The sequence below is a fragment of the Hordeum vulgare genome, chromosome 1H (genome assembly GCF_904849725.1).
Source record: "Hordeum vulgare subsp. vulgare chromosome 1H, MorexV3_pseudomolecules_assembly, whole genome shotgun sequence".
In the NCBI taxonomy this organism is placed as follows: domain Eukaryota; kingdom Viridiplantae; phylum Streptophyta; class Magnoliopsida; order Poales; family Poaceae; genus Hordeum; species Hordeum vulgare.
The window spans coordinates 81021833-81041500 of NC_058518.1; the positions used below are offsets into that span (position 1 = coordinate 81021833).

General features: G+C 45.3%; 2 protein-coding genes across 2 annotated transcripts; both read right to left on the minus strand.

Annotated features, from left to right (window-relative positions):
• Positions 1 to 196: 196 nt before the first annotated feature.
• Positions 197 to 1285, minus strand: LOC123396948 (zinc finger CCCH domain-containing protein 17-like; the record flags this gene model as incomplete). Its single annotated transcript, XM_045091703.1, has 3 exons — positions 197 to 401; positions 741 to 920; positions 1004 to 1285. Coding segments are annotated over 3 exons (633 nt in total), but the record flags the coding sequence as incomplete, so codon positions are not given.
• LOC123425296 (zinc finger CCCH domain-containing protein 17-like) lies at positions 526 to 3124 on the minus strand. Its single transcript, XM_045108981.1, has 2 exons — positions 2483 to 3124; positions 526 to 2175 (listed from the first exon to the last, which is right to left on the minus strand). Exons 1-2 carry the CDS (start codon positions 2969 to 2971, stop codon positions 2002 to 2004), a joined length of 663 nt encoding a protein of 220 aa, XP_044964916.1. The 5' UTR covers positions 2972 to 3124; the 3' UTR covers positions 526 to 2001.
• Between the last annotated feature and the right edge of the window lie 16544 nt (positions 3125 to 19668).

Below are 19668 nucleotides of genomic sequence, written 5' to 3' on the forward strand. Positions count from 1 at the left end.
TTGGCGAATAATTCATTTTTTGAATTTTCAAACATTTTCTTAATTGCATTAAAGAAATTGCTCAAAATGATGGACTTTTTTATTCATGATTGTTTTCGCGAAAATTACGATTTTTTTAATATGCAAACAGTTTTACAAAAATCCCGAACAATTTTTGAATTCGCAAACACTTTATGTTTTATCAAAAATTTATGTAAATATAATTTTTTGAATTTCGAATTGTTATTTATTTATTTATTTGAATTAGAGAAAATAAAAATGAACTGATAAATAATAAGTAAAAAACTAAAAAACAGGCACCCGCCCATGGGCTGGCCGAAATGGGCGTGCTGATTATTTTCTAGAGAGTAGAGCGTAGTATAGCTGGTCCCTATAGTTGGGCAGGCCCATGCGACGATTCCCTGTAGAACGTTTTTTATAACTTATAGGTGGTATGGGTGGGTATTAGACAATTTTAAAAACAATTTTAATGACGTACCACATAAGCAATAGGTGCTTTATTAATAGGTAAAGATATCATTTCAGTTACTGCAGATGAAGAAATACATATGCCATATAAATATTCAACATATACAATTTACACTGTTCAATAAGACTAAATAAGGATAGTATCATACTACCACTGATAAAAGGTAAAAAAAGTTGTAACTAATATAAGCCTTCATGTTTGAAACTTCAATGAGGTCTTCAGAAATAATGCTGATGGAAATATTCGTGTAAATTAAGTTTGCAGAACTTACATGCTCATCAGAGTGGGTATGCATGAGTTGAAGGTCTCCAGATTCTGAAGCAGCCCAGACCTTTACAGTCTTGTCCAGAGAGCAAGAAAGTAACTTCTGACCCCAACAAAGCACAGAAGTAATAGCAGCCTTATGCTGAGAGAGTGTTTGGACACACTGAAGATTTTTAAGGTCCCATACCTCATAAATACCCAGAATATATCAGACACAAACATAACATTTAGTAGCCAACAGAAATCAGCGGATGTGCAGCATTTTCGTACTCTGATTGTCTTGTCAAGTGAGCCAGAGTAAAGCCTTGTTGCTGAGACAGCAAGTGAAATCACATGACTGTCATGGCCAGCGAGGATTGCCACCGGTTCCGAGTTGATGTCCTTAGCAGGAAATTTCCAAGCCATGATGCGCCCGTCCTCCGTGCCAGCAAACAACATCACATCCTTGATAGTCATGGAACAAACAAGCCCAGAAGGTCCCTCAAGACTTAGCTTCATCCCTGTCTTTATGTTCCATGCGTGGAAGCCATCGGAGCAACGAAGAACAATAGTTCAACACCCAATAGCACTTCAATATATAGCAAAATTGACTTGCACTCCCAGTAAAATTGAGAATACCTCCACGGATTTTGGTATTCCAACAAATACTCACTTGTTGTGAGTAATCATACAGCCAATCTTCCCTCCCATTTTGATGACATCAACGCACTATTGCAGAAACATTAAGAATAGAAAGGGCAACACAGCAGATTAGAAACTCTCGCTCTTTTTTTTTCTCTACTACACAACAATCTTTTCTTAAATTTCTCCTTTCTCCTGAAGAATCTTCTCTTCTTAAAGCTCATCTCTCATTTTTCCCTTTCTTTTTTACTCTTTTTTTCTTGCTATTAAACATATGGCCATCTGGCAATCAGTGTGCAACTTTAACCGCAGAGAGTTTTGCCTATCAGGTAACCAGCCTGATCGCCTCCCGAAACTGATCCGGTGTACACTGATCACGACAAACAGGCGAAAAGCCTCCAAGCAAATCAATCTGACATGTCCTCAACCCCAGGCGTGCCAAATGACAACCTGATCTGAACCAACGGGTACATCAGGCGCACTGAGGAATTAGAGGAGCTCCTCAGTTGATCAAGCAGTCAGCACACATCAACCATCATAGACGATGCACAATTTGAGCCCATCGGCACATCAACCACCTCAAGCAACCAGAGTTAATCCCCAATTGAACAGGCAGCAGAACTCAACCGCCACACGTAATGCAGGAATCAATAGAGACATGACCTCAAAGGTGAACTGAGCATAACGAGTCTGAGGGGAATGCCAAGAGCGGATAGCCCAGCTACCTTGCCAGATTTGCCGTCCCATACGCGAATAGAGCCGTCGGCACTGCCAGAGTAGAGCTTGTCGGACCCCATCGGCATAGAGATTCCAGTAATGGCCTGCAGCATCCGATAAAAACCATAAGAGCCCCATAGCATGATCCTGGTGCCTTTTCTCTCAGCTTTCAGATTGAACAATTACTCGCAGCAAAGCAAATTCTTAACAATTATACAAAGAGACAACGCGCCTGCTGATTATCCAACCAATTACAAATTATTTGTATACTTCTTAACAATTATACAAATTATTTACAAAGTAACAATGGGCTTGCTAATTTGACGCAAACATGGCATCTAAGTAATCAATCGGAATAGCGCGGCGTTACGATAGTGCGATTTCGCAGAGGGCGGGGAAACAGCCACACACCTCCTTGTGTCCAGCGAGGGCGCAGAGGAAAGCGAAACCGCCGCAGTCACGGGCCTTCTCGACGCGCGGCTCCTGGATCGGCTCTGGACTCGTCCCCGCCGGCTTGGGATCCGTCTTCTGGTCCGACTTCCTCGGGTCTCCAGGCTGCCGTCCTGTAGGTGCAGGGGCTGCGGCGCCGCTACTCGATCCGCGAGGGGAGGGAGGGAGGGGAAGTACCAGATCGGCCATCTTGACGAGGCCCTCGAGGCGGGGGTCGTTCTTGATGTTGAGGAGGTGGAAGGAGATGCGTCCGGCGAGGTGGGGAGGCGGCGGGTCGACGAGGTGGCGGATCTTGTCGGAGTAGACGTCGACGGCGAGGACGACGTGGGGGGTCTCGGCCATGAGCTTCTCGCAGAGGTGGGAGCCGATGAGGACGCCGGTGCCGATCATGCAGATGGTGAGCGGCGGCACGGCGCCGCCGTCCAGATCCACCCTGCCCCCGCTCGCCATGCTCTCGCTCCCTCGCTCCCCGGACGGTGGATGGAAGGAAGGAATGGGGTGGGGGCGCCGCGAGCGGGGCGGGGGAGATTTCGTCGCTGGCGCTCACGCTGACGGCCGCCGCGGGCAGGACGGGGAAGATGACTAAAAACATGTCTGCGGGTTGATTCCGAAAAAACAGAAGGGTTTTTATGTAAAAATGTCGCGACGGACGGCAGAAGCACTACGTGCTTTATTATTAGGATTTATTATTAGGAGAAGAGACTACCACTAGGCAGTTCGACTCCGTCTTGGAGACGAGCCTTTGAACGCGTTTCCGAGTTCAACTATACTTACCATAATACATGAACATTTCGGTACATACGCGTGAGCACTTTATGGACGGTGGAACAGAGGCCCAGAACTTACTTTTGATCTTTATAACCTTCCCATTCAAGAAGTATGAAGTCTGGACAAGAAACTAATTTTAGAGTCTTCAAATAGATCTCATGTGGCTTGGAAACACGACGCTTAGAGCATCTCCAACGGAGCGTAAAAAATCCGCGCTTAATAATTTTTTTAGCGCTTCATTGTAGCATTTTTAAAACGCGTGGACCGAAGCATCTCCAACAGACGTGCGCTAGCGTGGCGCCCAATCCAACCCGATCCAGCGGCCCCACATGCAGCAGCTCAGAGTTTGCCGCGCGCGCAAGCTGGCACACTAAATATGTTGCGCGCGATAGCGTTTTTAAACGCGTGCCCAAAAGTTTTTAGCGCGCGCACTATTTTGCAGCGTCCATTGGAGCTGTCCAGCACCCAAAAAATAAAACTTTTAACGCGCGAAGTAGTTTTTGGGCGCCTGTTGGAGATGCTCTTAGCCGATATTATCCATACCTATACTACATACCAAGAATAATGTCACAGTCCTGACATGTCGGGCCCACAAGACAGCAACACCTGGCCGGGCCACACCAGACCCCAAGGGGCTGCGCAAGTCCAACTCGAGAGTGACCAGGCCCGACTGAGTTCAGTGAAGTCCAAGTCTACTTCACTACTTAAGAGCATCTCCAACAGCAGCGCAAAACAAGCGTCGCGCCCAAAAAAAATGCCTTTTTAGCGCGCGTGCGACGCGACGGGATGCTCCAGCGGGTGCGCAAAAACCGCGCGCGCGCTAAAACAAGTTGGGCGCGCTGTCCATAGCCTTATCCCGTGCTGGTAATTTGGAGCGCTCACTTCCGCGCGCGGCAGACTCGAGCGCGTGCGCGAACTCTCTCTCTTTCTTCCTCCTTCGCACCGCGCGCGCCGGCGCCAGCGCCCCTGCCACCATGGAGGCGCAGACCGGTACCCCGCTTACCCCCTTGTACAACCGCGAGCCCCCCGCCGCCGCCGAAAACCCTAGCGCGGCGAGCGTTGGCGCCGCCACCGCCGGAGCTCCGCCGACCGTCGGCCTCGCGCGCAGCCTCTTCTTGCCGCCGCGGATGACCACGCCGACGGGTGGCGTCGCGCCGGCGCCGTCCCATGCCGCCGCCGCACCGTCGAAGCTCCCCAATGCGGCGGGGTCGAAGAAAGGAAAAACATCCGCGAAGAAGAAGGCGGCGGACGGTTCCGGGAGCTCGAAGTCGAAGAAGAAGCTTGCAGGGCGGCGGATCGGCGCGGCGTCTACCGAAGCGCCGGCGAGCTCACTCGTTGAGCTGGCGGCCGACGCGCATCACGTGTTCGACAAAATGCCCCCAAGGTGAAAAAAAATCCAACTTTTATTTTCTTGTTATTTTTTCAATGCATCATCATATAGATAGCTTATATTCGCATTGTTCAAAAACTTTGTAGTCTCAACGATGATGCATACATGTCAACTATGGGTGTTGGGTCCAACAATTCGCATTGGTCTCAAACCAGTGACATCCATTTGGACGACCATGAGTTTGAGGTGGACGAGGAGGGTGAGGGCATTGTCGCGGCGCCGAAAGGAAGAGCGGGCAATTACACCACCAACGATGACAAATTACTATGCAATACTTGGTTGCAAGTGTCGAGTGATCCATCCATTGGAGGTGATCAAAGTAGAGATGCTTATTGGGGGCGAATGAAAGAATACTTTGATGCTCAGAACGTGAGTGGCGGTGGCCTTGGCGCCATGGGTGGCGGCGGCCTTGGGTGCACCTCTGGCTCGGTCACCCATCCTAGAACTACTCCAAGCCAAGCACGCTTAACCTGGGAGTTCTGTCCGAATGGGCTCCCGGAAAAGAAGGAATTCCTTATTGATATGAGTAGTCTATCATCCCTAATAAGCCAGGCTATCACATGGCCGTCATGGAGGCATGGGTGGCTTTGGAGCACCCTCCGACGCTATGGCCGCCATGGGAGGCATGAGTTTTGCTTCTCTCATGGGAGGCATGGGTGCACCTCCGGCCGCCGTTGAAGATCTTGCCAACACCGTCGGAGCTTCACGTGATGCGGTGCGTGATGAGGTTAGGGAGGAAGATTCATCTACGGAGACGGAAGAATCGTCTTCGGAAGATGAGGACGAAGACGAGGAAGATGATGATTGTTGTGTCTTTCATTTATATGTCTTGAACTTGTTTGCATTTTGAACTTGGTTGGATGAACTTGTGGGCATGAACTATGCATCAACCTGTGGGTATGTTCGCATTTATATGTCAAATTCACATGTTTGCATTTTTGCGCGCTGCTGGAGCGGCGCACGCTGCTGCTGGAGCCAGCGCTGTGCGACGCGCCAAACCAGCCGAAGCGCGCGCGACAAATAATTTTTTTGGATGCGGCGCGAAGCGCGGTTGTTGGAGATGCTGTAAGAAAACTCCACCCACGGTCTCGACATCCAGAGGATCAACGACCCGACAACTGCTTAGAACCCTAGTTTTCCCTTTTCCATTCCATTGTAAAATATGTATCCTCACATGTAACCCTGCTGCTAGCGTAAGAGGGAATCGATTGAACCTACATATCATGTATCTAACACTTGTATTAGATGCCACTCCACCATCCTTCCTGATCAATCCGAGGCTGGCGTTGTTCGTGGAGACGAGGAGCTTGCGCCAAGCTCGACAGACCTTGGAAGCCATGGTTCCTGGGGTTCAAGCCTACCTTGACAAGTGGACCTCCATGATGGAGTCCAACAGCGCGGCACTCACGACTGTCACCTCAAGCTCCATGACCTGATCTCTTGGCGACCCGATTTGGAGAAGAGGATGGCAGATCTCAGTGCGGCGGTCACAGCGCTGCAACACGCGCAACCTTCCAATGGTGGCACTCCACGTGAAGAAGGATCACCCAACCACCGATGTGACCCATGTCTCACCTCGAGCTTGGAGCAGGCGCGACCAGATCAGACGACGGGTCTACGGACCACGACGAGTTTCATCTACCATGGGGGCTGACGGCGGCGTCATTCCAGACGCCGTCACCACTCCTGGCCAACGGTTAGTCAAATTCTGAAGATTTCGAGGAGTTCCCTTTCAAATGAAATCTTCTTTGAAAAGCTTTGGATTGCATGGTTGCCTTTTCATGCAGACAGTTAATTAATCGAACTCAGCTCACTTACGCTCACTGACGTAACCCGTGTAAGTACGTATGTCAGCAGCACCAAGAATTGGGCTCACCCCTTAACTCTAGACAACCAAGCAAACTATGAGTGACACTATTTTTTTGTACACGAGCAGTGATCACCCCTTACCTCTAGACAACCAAGCAAATTACGAGTGACACTATTTTTCTTTACACGAGCGGTGACACAGTTGAAACAACAATGTACTCCTTAGCATACTAGAAAAAGAAGAGCATCATTGATTTGAGCTTTGTGAAGCATTGTTGTCCTCCAGAGCACTAGTAGAAAAAGGGTCTTTCGGCCAAGGGCCGAAAGACCATTAGTCCCAGTTCAAGCAAAAAAGTTTGCCAGGGCATTGGTCCCCGTTCGGTTCACCTCATTAGTCTCAGTTCGGGGCAAAACCCGGGACTAAAGATCCAGCGACTGCCACGTGGCGTGCGCGGAGCATTAGTTTCGGTTTGTGGCAAGAACCGAGACTAAAGGGTAGGCTAGGAGTCCCGGTTTTAGACAAAAACCGGGACTAAAGTGCTGCCTATATAAATCCTCGCCCCTGCCCACCCTCTCCTCTGTTTTTTGACTGTTGAAGTGTGACCATGTCATGCTCTTGCCACTCTAGTTCATGCACATGACGTGTTCGATGAAATGCCCGAGCCACACTACTTAAGCTTTCTCCTCTCCAAGCTCGACCTCGAAGCTCCATTTTCCTCAATATTTGTCTAGGTTTGGTCGTGCACCAACTGCACAAGTGTTTTAAAAGGTTAGCTACTTCATCCTTTCATCTGTCACTGCTAGTTTAGCTCATTTCAAATGGTCAAATTAACTTCTTAGAGTCTGCACATCTGTAGGATGCCGTCTCGTGCCCGTCCTCACCGTTATCGATCGCCCCGCGCCGATCTCGTTCTTATCTTTTTTTAAAAGAACAAAAAATCTTACTTGTATGATTTAGATACATACTTGTATAAATTACTTACTTTCATTAAAAAAATTATTATACAGTGTGATGGTTTTGGTATCCGCCTCCGTCGGCCCTCGTCCTGTCTATGATTCGGATATGGTATATATATATTATCTTTTATAACTATTTGTTTTATTTAGCGTTTATGACAATTATGATGACCAACGTGACATATATTTTTTAATCTAGGAGGTATGTGAACCGGAAAATTCAACCCACATAGAAATTCTTGTCGAGAGGCTAAATTTGGTTGAAAAAGAAAACAAATACTTGAAGGAAAAATTGAAAATAATCAAGGACAAGAATATGGAACTGGAGTTGCATGTCGCCGATGTCATCGATGATCGCAAGAGGAAGATCGGTGCGATGCGGTTGAAGATGGATGAAATGCGCTTGAAGATGGATGAAATGCGCTTGAAGATTAGGAATATTAGAAAATATGCCATTGATAAAGAGCCTTGGTATATTATGTTGTTGGATCAATTATTACCTTAGTTGCGATTTTGATCGCATTTGTTGTTGTATTTAAATGTTTTACATAGTTGTATGTTGTTTTATGAGAGAACTTTATGAATTAATTTTTGCAATAATAACATTTGATCACTACTGTGTTTTGGTTTTAATATGATGATGAACTTGTATTAATTTGGTCATATGTTCTGCAATGGTTTTTTGATATACTTAATTTCATAATAGAGATGAACCGCTGATACGTCTCCATCGTATCTACTTTTCCGAACTCTTTTGTCCTTGTTTTGGACTCTAATTTGCATGATTTGAATGGAACTAACCCGGACTGGCGCTGTTTTCAGCAGAATTGCCATGGTGTTGTTTTTGTGCAGAAATAAAAGTTCTCGGAATGTCCTGAAAATTTACGGAGATTTTTTCTAGAATAAAAGAAAAATACCTGCGCAAAGTTCCATGTGAGGGGGCGTGCTAGTGGGCCACAAGCTCACAGGTCGCGACCACCCCCTATGGCCGCGCCGTGCAGGCTTGTGGGGCCCACGTGGCACCACCGCCCCCAATATCAACTCTATATCTTCCGTTTCGCCTGAAAAAAAATCAGAGAGAAGGTTTCATCGCGTTTTGCGATACGGAGGCGCCGCCACATCCTGTTCTTCATCTAGAGGGCAGATCCGGAGTCCGTTTCGGGCTCCTGAGAGTGGAAATCATCGCCATCGTCATCATCAACCTTTCTCCATCGACAATTCCATGATGCTCTTCATCGTTTGTGAGTAATCTCATTGTAGGCTTGCTGGACGGTGATGAGTTGGATGAGATCTATCATGTAATCGAGTTAGTTTTGAAGGGGATTGATCCCTAGTATCCACTATGTTCTAGATTGATGTTGCTACTACTTGGCTATGCTTAATGCTTGTCACTAGGGCCCGAGTGCCATGATTTCAGATCTGAACCTATTATGTTGTCGCCAATATATGTGTGTTTTAGATCCAATCTTGCAAGTTGTAGTCACCTACTATGTGTTATGACCCGACAACCCCGGAGTGACAATAGCCGGAACCACTCCCGGAGATGACCATAGTATGAGGAGTTCATGTATTCACCGCGTGTTAATGCGTTGGTCCGGTTCTTTATTAAAAGGAGAACCTTAATATCCCGTAGTTTCCATTAGGACCCCGCTGCCACGGGAGGGATGGACAATAGATGTCATGCAAGTTCTTTTCCCTAAGCACGTATGACTACATACAGAATACATGCCTACATTAGATTGATGAACGCGAGCTAGCCACATATCTCTCCGTGTTATAGCTGTTACATGAGAATCACATCCGTCACACTCATCCATCACCGATCCACTGCTACGAGTCTTTTATGATCTTTTATTACTGGTCCTCGCTACGTTACTTTGCCTAGGCTTGTCCCTTGCTAAAAGAGGGATTGGGCCACTTTGCTGCTGCTGTCACTACTACTGTTGCTACTGCTGTTACTTGTTACTTTACTGCTGCTACTACTACTGTTCCTTGCTACTCCGCTGTTACTTGTTGCAAGACTTTGTTAGCGCTAACATCCCATCAACAGGGCCTTTTCTGGCGCCATTGCTAGGAATTATCAAAGCTTTTTCTGGTGCCGTTGCTATCATACTACCTTTCTACTGATACTTTGCTTGCAGACACTAATCTTTCAGGTGTGGTTGAATTGACAACTCAGCTGCTAATACTTGAGAATATTCTTTAGCTTCCCCTTGTGAGCGAATCTATAAATTTGGGTTGAATACTCTACCCTCGAAAACTGCTGCGATCCCATACGCTTGTGAGACATCAAGGCTTTTTCTAGCGCCGTTGCCGGGGAGGCACAACTATATTCTCTGAGTCACTTGGGATTGACTTCTGCTGATCACTATGAGGAATCCGAAAGATCCAAGAACTAAAATCCTGCCTTCCACTACGAGGAGAGGTAAGGAACTGCCATCTAGCTCTGCACTTGATTCACCTTCAGTTTTGAGTAAGTTTGAGACTTCGTCTCCTGCTAGAAATCTTGATATGTTGCCTGTGCTTGATGATGCTACTTCTGCTGCCCATGATGCTTATGATGCTATGCTTGATACTATGCATGATGATGCTATGCTAGATACTATGCCTGATGATGCTATGCTTGATACTATGCCTGATGATGCTATGCCTGATACTGCTTTGCCACTTGGTGCCCTTGATGCACATATTGCTAGAGTTGTTGCTAGATGTGATGATACTTCTGAAACTGCTGATACTATTGAAGTAGAACCTGCTACTATGCCTGAATTGCGTGTTATGCCTGATACGCGCTATGTTATGGAGGGAGAGATAGCTGAGGATTTTCTTGCGTGTAAGGATAGCTATAATCTTGAGAAACTTCTGCGCAAGTGGAAAGAAAAATCTCTGAACGCTGGGATGAAATACGACCCGAAGTTTGCCACTTCGCCTATCTTTGTGACCGATAAAGATTATGAATTCTTTGTCGACCCTGAGTTAATCACTCTGGTCGAATCTGATCCCTTTCACGGTTACGAGTCTGAAACGGTTGTAGCCCATCTTACCAAACTGCACGATATAGCCACCCTATTCACTAGTGAGGAAAAGATCCGCCACTACTACATGCTCAAGCTGTTTCCTTTCTCGCTAAAGGATGATGCTAAGACCTGGTTCACTTCTCTTGCTCCTGGTTGTGTGCGTAGCCCCCAGGATATGGTCTACTACTTCTCTGAAAAATATTTCCCTGCCCATAAGAAGCAAGCTGCCTTGCAGGAAATATACAACTTTGCAAAAGCTGAAGAAGAGAGTCTCCCACAAGCTTGGGGGAGACTTATCCAGCTACCGAATGCTTTGCCTGATCACCCTCTTGAGAAGAATGAAATACTTGATATCTTCTATAATGGACTTACCGATGCTTCCAAAGACCACCTAGATAGTTGTGCTAGTAGTGTTTTTAGGGAACAAACTGTAGAACAAGCTGAGATTCTGTTGAACAACATCTTGTGCAATGAGAATGCTTGGACTATTCCCGAACCACCTCCTAAGCCAACTCCGAAGAAAATAGGTATTCTATTCCTCAGTCCTGAAGATATGCAAGAAGCCAAGAAATCTATGCGAGAGAAAGGCATTAAATCTGAAGATGTCAAAAATCTACCACCTATCGAAGAGATCCATGGTCTCGATAACCTGATACAGGCAGTAGAAGTAAATTCTCTGCGTAGGTTTGATGAGAGTGATATTCCTTTTGATAAAGCTGCTAGCTTATGCATGGATGAATTTGATAACTTCGTTGCCAAACAACAAAGTTTCAATGATTATGTTAGCACACAATTGGAAAAGAATGCTCGTATGCTTAGTCATTTAAGTGCTTGTGTGGACAGAAATGTCAATGATCTTAAGCTTCTGAGTAAACATGCCTCTATGGTTACTACTCAGGTAGAACAAGTACTTAAAGCTCAAAATGACTTGCTCAATGAGTTGAATAACAATTCCGTCAGAGTCGCCACTAGAGGGGGTAGAATGACCTAGGAACCTCTGTATCCTAAGGGTCATCCGAAGAGAATTGAACAAGATTCTCAAGGAGTTAGCACTGATGCACCTAGTCATCCTGGAAAGAAGAAGAAAGATGATAGGAACCTGCACGCTGGCAACCCTGTTGCTGCTACACCTGAGAGTCCAAAAGATGCCTCTGTCTCTGATGCTGAAACACAATCTGGTGATGAACATGAGCCTAATGCTAATATCAATAGTGATGTTCATGATGATGCTCAACCTAGCAATGAAAAGGATGTGGAGATTGAACCTAGTGTTGATCTTGATAACCCACAGCCTAAGAATAGAAGATACGATAAGAATGACTTTGCTGCTAGGAAGCACGGTAAAGAAAGGGAGCCATGGGTTTCAGAAACCTATGCCCTTTCCTCCCAAACCATCCAAGAAAAAGGATGATGAGGATTTTGAGCGATTCGTTGAAATGATCAGACCTGTCTTTCTGCAGATGCGTTTGACTGATATGCTCAAGATGTCTCCGTATGCTAAGTACATGAAAGATATTGTGACTAATAAGAGGAGGATACCTGATCTTGAGATCTCCGCCATGCTTGCCAATTACACTTTCAAAGGTGGAACTCCTAAGAAACTAGGTGATCCCCGTGTGCCCACTATGCCTTGCTCCATTAAAGGCAACTACGTTAGAACTGCGTTATGCGACCTTGGAGCCGGTGTTAGTGTTATGCCTCTCTCTCTTTATCGTAGACTTGAACTAGATAAGTTGACACCCACTGAAATCTCTCTGCAAACGGCCGACAAATCAACTGCTTTCCCTATCGTCATTTGTGAGATGTGCGTGTTGTGGTTGCTAACACCACTATCTTAACAGACTTTGTTATCTTGGATATTTCCGAGGACGATGCCATGGCTGTCATCCTTGGAAGACCCTTTTTAAACACTTTAGGGGCTGTTATAGATTGCAACAAAGGCAATGTCACTTTCAATGTCAATGGTAATGAGCATATGGTGCACTTTCCGAAGAAACAATATCGAGTACATTGCATCAATGCTATCGAAAAGACTTCATCGATTCTTATTGGGAGCTTTGAATGCCCTATTCCTCGAGTCAAGATGAAGTATGATTTTCTTGTTGGGGAGATACACATCCCCATTGAGGTGACCTAGTGACTATTCGAAAATTCTCTGTCTTCTTTTGCGATTCGAGAAAGTTTTGTCAAGGGGATTTGATCAACCCCATTGATGGATTTCTTTCGATGACCATGAGATGGATGAATCGAGGAGTCACAAACCTTTGTTCCAAGCTTTCACTTTAGGTTGCTCAGAAGAAAAATGATAGGTTTAGTTTAGTTTTCCCTGTTTTCTGTTTTAGCGTCCGGTAGAAAAATACCCCGAAAATCAAAGTTCTCTGAACGCTGTGAAAATCAAGTATGATTTTTTCTGGAATATTTGAAAAATACTGGGACAAAGGGTCTGTCTAGGGGCCACACCAGTGGGCCACAAGCCCTAGGGGAGCGGGCACCCCCCTGGCCGCGCCACCCAGGCTTGTGGGGCCCACAGGCACCCCCTCCACTCATTCTTGCTCTCATCCGCTTATCCTACCTCCATAAAAAATCGTTTCGCAGCTCAAACCCGTGTTCTTGATCCTCTTGCTGGGATTTTCGATCTCTTTGCTCAAATCACCGTTCTCTCAACTGTTTTGGGGAAATTACTCCTTGGTAAGTGACTCCTCCATTGGTCCAATTAGTTTTTGCTCTAGTGCCTTATATTCCGCGTATTTTTGCTGCCTTGGTGACCATGTTCTTGAGCTTTGTATGCTGATTCTAGCTGGTCCCAAGTAGTTTTGATGCGTAATATGGTCTCTAGGCACTTGTTGGAGTAGTTGCTATAAGTTTCGTTGAGCCTTATTCACCTTCCCTTAGAATCACTAATTTTTTTAGAAATTTTCAGAGATAGAAAAGGGAAAAGATGAGGAGGTTCTTAAGAGGCTCGTCAAGCCATGACCCCAAGGATGATGTGAGTGAGAAGAAGCCCAAGTATTTGTCCCTCGAGTCGCAGAAGTTCGAGCATGCGAGTGGCCAAGTGACGTGTTCTTACGCGCCGCTAGAATTTATGAGGACTTTTATCACTTGGTGGAGAACGCAGGCCTTACCGCCTTCATTGAAGATAAGTGTTCACAATACCTCCTTCTCACTAATATCTTCATACAAAGCTTTAACTTCTATCCGAGGAAGAATCCTCCTATGGTTGAGTTCAAACTTTATGATATCCCCCAGCGCATGTCACTCCAGGATTTTTGCAATGTTTGCAAATTGCCTTACGTTGGGGATATTCATGAACCTCGTCCACGGGACTTGGAAGCTTTCATTGGTACAATTGCTGTAGGAGAGGAGAGGAGTGTCTTGCGCTAGAGCTTCTAGCATTCATTTTCCCGTGCTTCGGTACTTCTCATTATTTGTGGGAAAATGTTTGATTGGCCGTGGGAACGCTGGGTCACTTAGTTCCCCAGATCTTGCGGTCTTGCGCGAAGCCCTTTATAACGATAAAACTTATAGCTTGGGCGCTATAGTAGCTCAACGGTTGAACTTGAACCGTTCTAAGGGTGTTGTCTATGGAGGTATCTATGGTACCCGTCTTGCCAGACACTTTGAGATACCTATTAGACTGGAGGAGGAAGAAGAGATTCTTCTTCCCAAGAGATATCTAGATTACGATAGCATGGTTCGCCATGACTTTCTGGATAGAGATATAGGTGGAAGGATGATTTATAACCTGGTATTTAGTCAGGGTACTCGTGAGACTATTACTTTGCCTGCTCCTTCATTGTTCAATCTTCATGCAGGCAGATACACTATTATGCCCTTGGACATCTACGCATATTGGGGCTTGGCCCAACCTCATGTGCCCGTGCCCGAGCCGCCAGTCGAGTACCAGACGCCGGTTTATCAGTGGGAGCCAGAGGAGCTCACACAGCAGTGGCATCCTCAGTCCACTCCGGAGTATCCAGGAGCTGGATATTTCCCTCCTTGGGAGTAGACCAAGTTAGGCCAAAAGCCTAAGCTTGGGGGAGTACGTGTTCTCACCGACTTTACATTCTTGCTTATGCTTTCACTTTGTTAACCGGTGTTCACACTTTGCCACTGTATTATCCATGCTAGTTTATTTTCTTTTTTCTCATTTTCTTTTCGTGTGTCTGTCTAGTTTGAGAAAAAACAAAAAGATTTTCTTTTCTTCTTTTGCTTGTTGGGAGTTTTCCCGTGTAGATAGTTTTCTTTTTCTTTGGGTCAAGGTAGAAGATATTGGTTACAATGTTTAGTGGCTTTTGCATGCATACCTGTTTAGCTTTCAAAGAGCCATATTACTTTGTCTTCTCCTTTGTGTTTGCCTGCAGATTCCAGATTTAGTCCAATGCACGAGCACTCTTATTATTGTTCGCATCGTTCGGTCGTGCAAGTGAAAGGCAATAATGACGATATATGATGAAGTGATTAAGCCTGGAAAAGCTGGTATGAACTCGATCTATTTTGTTTTTGTAAATATGACTAGCTCATCATGCCCGATTCAGCTTTGTTGTGAGAGAAACATGTTTGCAATGACAACTTAGAGATCATAGTTGCTTATGCCATGCTTATTTAGCTAGGAGCTTATAATGGTCAGGCTTGGTTGCCAACATGAATGTTGAGATGAGTATGATGTAGTATGATAGGATGGTATCCTCCTTTGAATGTTTCAAGTAGCTTGACTTGGCGCATGTTCACGCATGTAGTTGAAACAAAATCAACATACCCTCTATGATGTTCATGTTCATGGTGATTTATGTCCTACTCATGCTTGCACTCAATGTTAGTTACTCTCAATGCATTTTGATGACTGTTATCGCTCTCTAGTTGGTCGCTTCCCAGTCTTTTGCTAGCCTTCACTTGTACTAAGCGGGAATACTGCTTGTGCATCCACTCCCATAAACCCAAAGTTGTGCCATATGAGTCCACCATACCTACCTATGTGCGGTATCTACCTGCCGTTCCAAGTAAATTTGCATGTGCCACTCTCTAAATCTTCAAGAAATAATCTGTTTTGCATGCCCGAACCACTCATGTGGTGACAAGGGCTATTGGTATCTTCCATGCTAGGCGTGTTATCCTCGATATGTGTTTATTCACTATCATTCACGAGAAAGGGGCCGGTTATTGGAATTCCCAGTTCCATACTCAAATCGAAAAGATAATTGCAAACAAAACTCCCCCAGGATTGATGTTGGTATGGACGGTACCCGAGATTTCGGCTAGCCGTGGAGTGTGATTGATTGGTGGCGGGGGAGTCAAAACTTTACTTTTCTGTTTGGGAACCGCCTATAGCATGTGTAGCGTGGAAGATGTTGAGAACTCTTAGTCATTGCATTGACAATGAAAGCATGCCACCCAAAATTATTATCTCTGTTTTCAAAGCTTGAGCTCTGGCACCTCTGCAAATCAATGCTTCCCTCTACGAAGGGCCTGTCTATTTATGTTCCTGTTGAGTCATCCTCCTCTTACAAAAGCACCAATTAGAGAGCACCTCTGTCATTTTTATGCTTTGCTTTTAACTGTGTTGAGTATGACTATGACTGGATCTTCATTGCCATGAATTACAATGTTTAGTCAACCCTTGGTCTTTTAAGGTGCTCTGCATTTATGTTTTGCGGTCTCAGAAAGAGCTAGCGAGATACCATCTATTCGTACTACTTCATGTTGTTTTGATTGAAGTGTTGACATTTGAGGCTTATTATTATTTGCTCGCTAGTTGATTATGCCATTGATATGAGTTTACCGTGAGACCTAGATGTCATTTGCTTATGTGGTTTGCTTGTGATGTTGCTGAAATGCTGGTTGTGAGTTAGACATGGTTGCAACAACAAGATCAAACATAGTTCGTCAAAGTTTTTCTTTTGTCTCTCTCAGTTTGTCAACCGAGTTGCTTGAGGACAAGCAAGGCTTTAAGCTTGGGGGAGTTGATACGTCTCCGTCGTATCTACTTTTCCGAACTGTTTTGCCCTTGTTTTGGACTCTAATTTGCATGATTTGAACGAAACTAACCCGGACTGACGCTGTTTTCAGCAGAATTGCCATGGTGTTGTTTTTATGCATAAATAAAAGTTCTCGGAATGTCCTGAAAATTTACGGAGATTTTTTCTGGAATAAAAGAAAAATACCTGCACAAAGTTCCACGTGAGGGGGCGTGCCAGTGGGCCACAAGCCCACAGGCTGCGGCCACCCCCTATGGCCGCGCCGTGCAGGCTTGTGGGGCCCACGTGGCACCACCACCCCCAATCTCAGCTCTATATCTTCCGTTTCACCTGGAAAAAAATCAGAGAGAAGGTTTCATCGCGTTTTGCAATACGGAGGCGCCGCCACATCCTGTTCTTCATCTTGAGGGCAGATCTGGAGTCCGTTTCGGGCTCCGGAGAGGGGAAATCGTTGCCATCGTCATCATCGACCTTTCTCCATCGACAATTCCATGATGCTCTTCATCGTTCGTTAGTAATCTCATCGTAGGCTTGCTGGACGGTGATGAGTTCAATGAGATCTATCATGTAATCGAGTTAGTTTTGACGGGGATTGATCCCTAGTATCCACTATGTTCTAGATTGATGTTGCTACTACTTGGCTATGCTTAATGCTTGTCACTAGGGCCCGAGTGCCATGATTTCAGATCTGAACCTATTATGTTGTCGCCAATATATGTGTGTTTTAGATCCTATCTTGCAAGTTGTAGTCACCTACTATGTGTTATGACCCGGCAACCCCGGAGTGACAATAGCCGGAACCACTCCCGGAGATGACCATAGTATGAGGAGTTCATGTATTCACCGCGTGTTAATGCGTTGGTCTAGTTCTTTATTAAAAGGAGAACCTTAATATCCCGTAGTTTCCATTAGGACCCCGCTGCCACGGGAGGGATGGACAATAGATGTCATGCAAGTTCTTTTCCCTAAGCACGTATGACTACATACGAAATACATGCCTACATTAGATTGATGAACGGGAGTGATACGTCTGAAATGTATCTACAATTTTTGATGGTTTCATGCTGTTATCTTGTCATCTTTGGATGTTTTATGTACCTTTTATATCTTTTTTGGGACTAACTTATTAATTCAGTGCCAAGTGCCAGTTCCTGTTTTTTCTGTTTTTTTGGCTCTTTTTAGATCTGATTTTGGAATGGAATCCAAACGGAATAAAATCCCCGAAATGATTTTTTCCTGAATGGAAGAAGATCAGGGGGCTTGTGGGCCAAGCCAGGAGGGCTACAAGGAGCCCCCAAGCTCCCACTCCGCCACCAGGGGGGAGGCGGCGGTGGGCAGGCTTGTGGCCTCCGTGGTGCCCCGTGACCTAGATCTTTCGCCTACATATTCCCTAAAATAGAGCAAAAAATCAAGGGATCCACGAAAATACTTTTCCGCCGCCGCAAGCTTCCGTTTCTGCGAGATCTCATCTGGAGACCCTTCCCGGTGCCCTTCCGGAGGGAACTTTGGAGTTGGAGGGCTTCTTCATCATCATCATCGCCCCTCCAATGGCTCGTGTGTAGTTCACTTCAGACCTACGGGTCCGTAGTTAGTAGCTAGATGGATTCTTCTCTCTCTTGGATCTTCAATACAAAGTTCTCCATGATCTTCATGGAGATCTATCCGACGTAATCTTCTTTGGCGTTGTGTTTGTCGAGATCCGATAAATTGTGGATTTGTGATCAGATTATCTGTGATATATATATATTTGAGTCTTTGCTGATTTCTTATATGCATGATTTGATATCCTTGTAAGTCTCTCCGAGTCTTGGGTTTTATTTGGCCAACTAGATCTATGATTCTTGCAATGTGAGAAGTGCTTGGTTTTGGGTTCTTACCGTGTGGTGACCTTTCCAAGTGACAGTAGGGGCAGCAAGGCACACATCGTGTAGTTGCCATCAATGGTAACAAGGTGGGCTCTATCGTAGATATGAGATTGTCCATCTACATCATGTCATCTTGCTTAAGGCGTTACTCTGTTCTTTTGGACTTAATACACTAGATGCATGCTGGATAGCGGTCGACGTGTGGAATAATAGTAGGAGATGCAGAAAGTATCGGTCTACTTGTTTTGGATGTGATGCCTATAGATATAATCATTGCCATAGATGATGTCACGACTTTGCGCGGTTCTATCAATTGCTCGACAGTAATTTGTTCACCCACCGTCTACTTGCTTTCATGAGAGAAGCCACTAGTAAACAGTACGGCCCCCGGGTCTATTCACATCTATCGTTTCCACTCTCGCTTTTACTTTGCTTTGTTACTTTGTTGCTTTCAGTTCTCACTTGGCAAACAATCTATAAGGGATTGACAACCCCTTCATAGCATTGGGAGCAAGCTTTTTGTGTTTGTGCAGGCTCTTGTGATACTCCTTCACTGGATCGATACCTTGGTTCTCAAAACTGAGGGAAATACTTACCACCGCTGCGCTACATCACCCTTTCCGCTTCGAGGGAAGACCAACGCAAGGCTCCAAGGCCACGGGGGAAATCCTTTGCATATTTTCCTAGGAAGTCTCGTAAGGCGTAGACGTAGCAGAAGCATTCCTGGTGCCATCAACACACCTATTTCTAGCGTCGTTGGAAGGTCTTTTGTTGCAGTAGCAGAAGTATTTCTGGCGCCGTTGCCGGGGAAGGAGAGATCTATCCAAGTAGGTCTCACAAACTCATCTCTTGCATTTACTTTTTTGCCAGTTGCCTCTCGTTTTCCTCTCCCCTACTTCACATTTGCCTTTTCGTTCGCCCTTTTCTCTTGCTTGCTTTCTGTTCGCTTGTGTGCTATGAGCCTTCATTATGCTTGCATCTTCGCTTGCTGAAAATATATTGATATGGATCCTCATCCATGAAAATCTATTGATATGGATCCTCATCCACTAGCTAATCTCTTTAAGAGACCCACTTATGTGGAACGAATTGCTAGTGAGTTGAGTGCACTTGACTATCTTTATGGATTTTTGCTTGAGATGCGTGAATCTGAAAATTGTGACGAATAAATTTATGAAGTGATTCACGAGGGCTCCTTGGATGAAAAGCATGATTGCAATGATTTCACTATAAATTCTATTAGTGACAATCATGCTTAAAATATGCAAAACCCTAAGCTTGGGGATGCTAGTTTTTCTTTGTCCACTACTTGTTGCAATAATCATGATTGGGGTGATGATATTTCTTATGATCTTGAAAATTTGTTCAA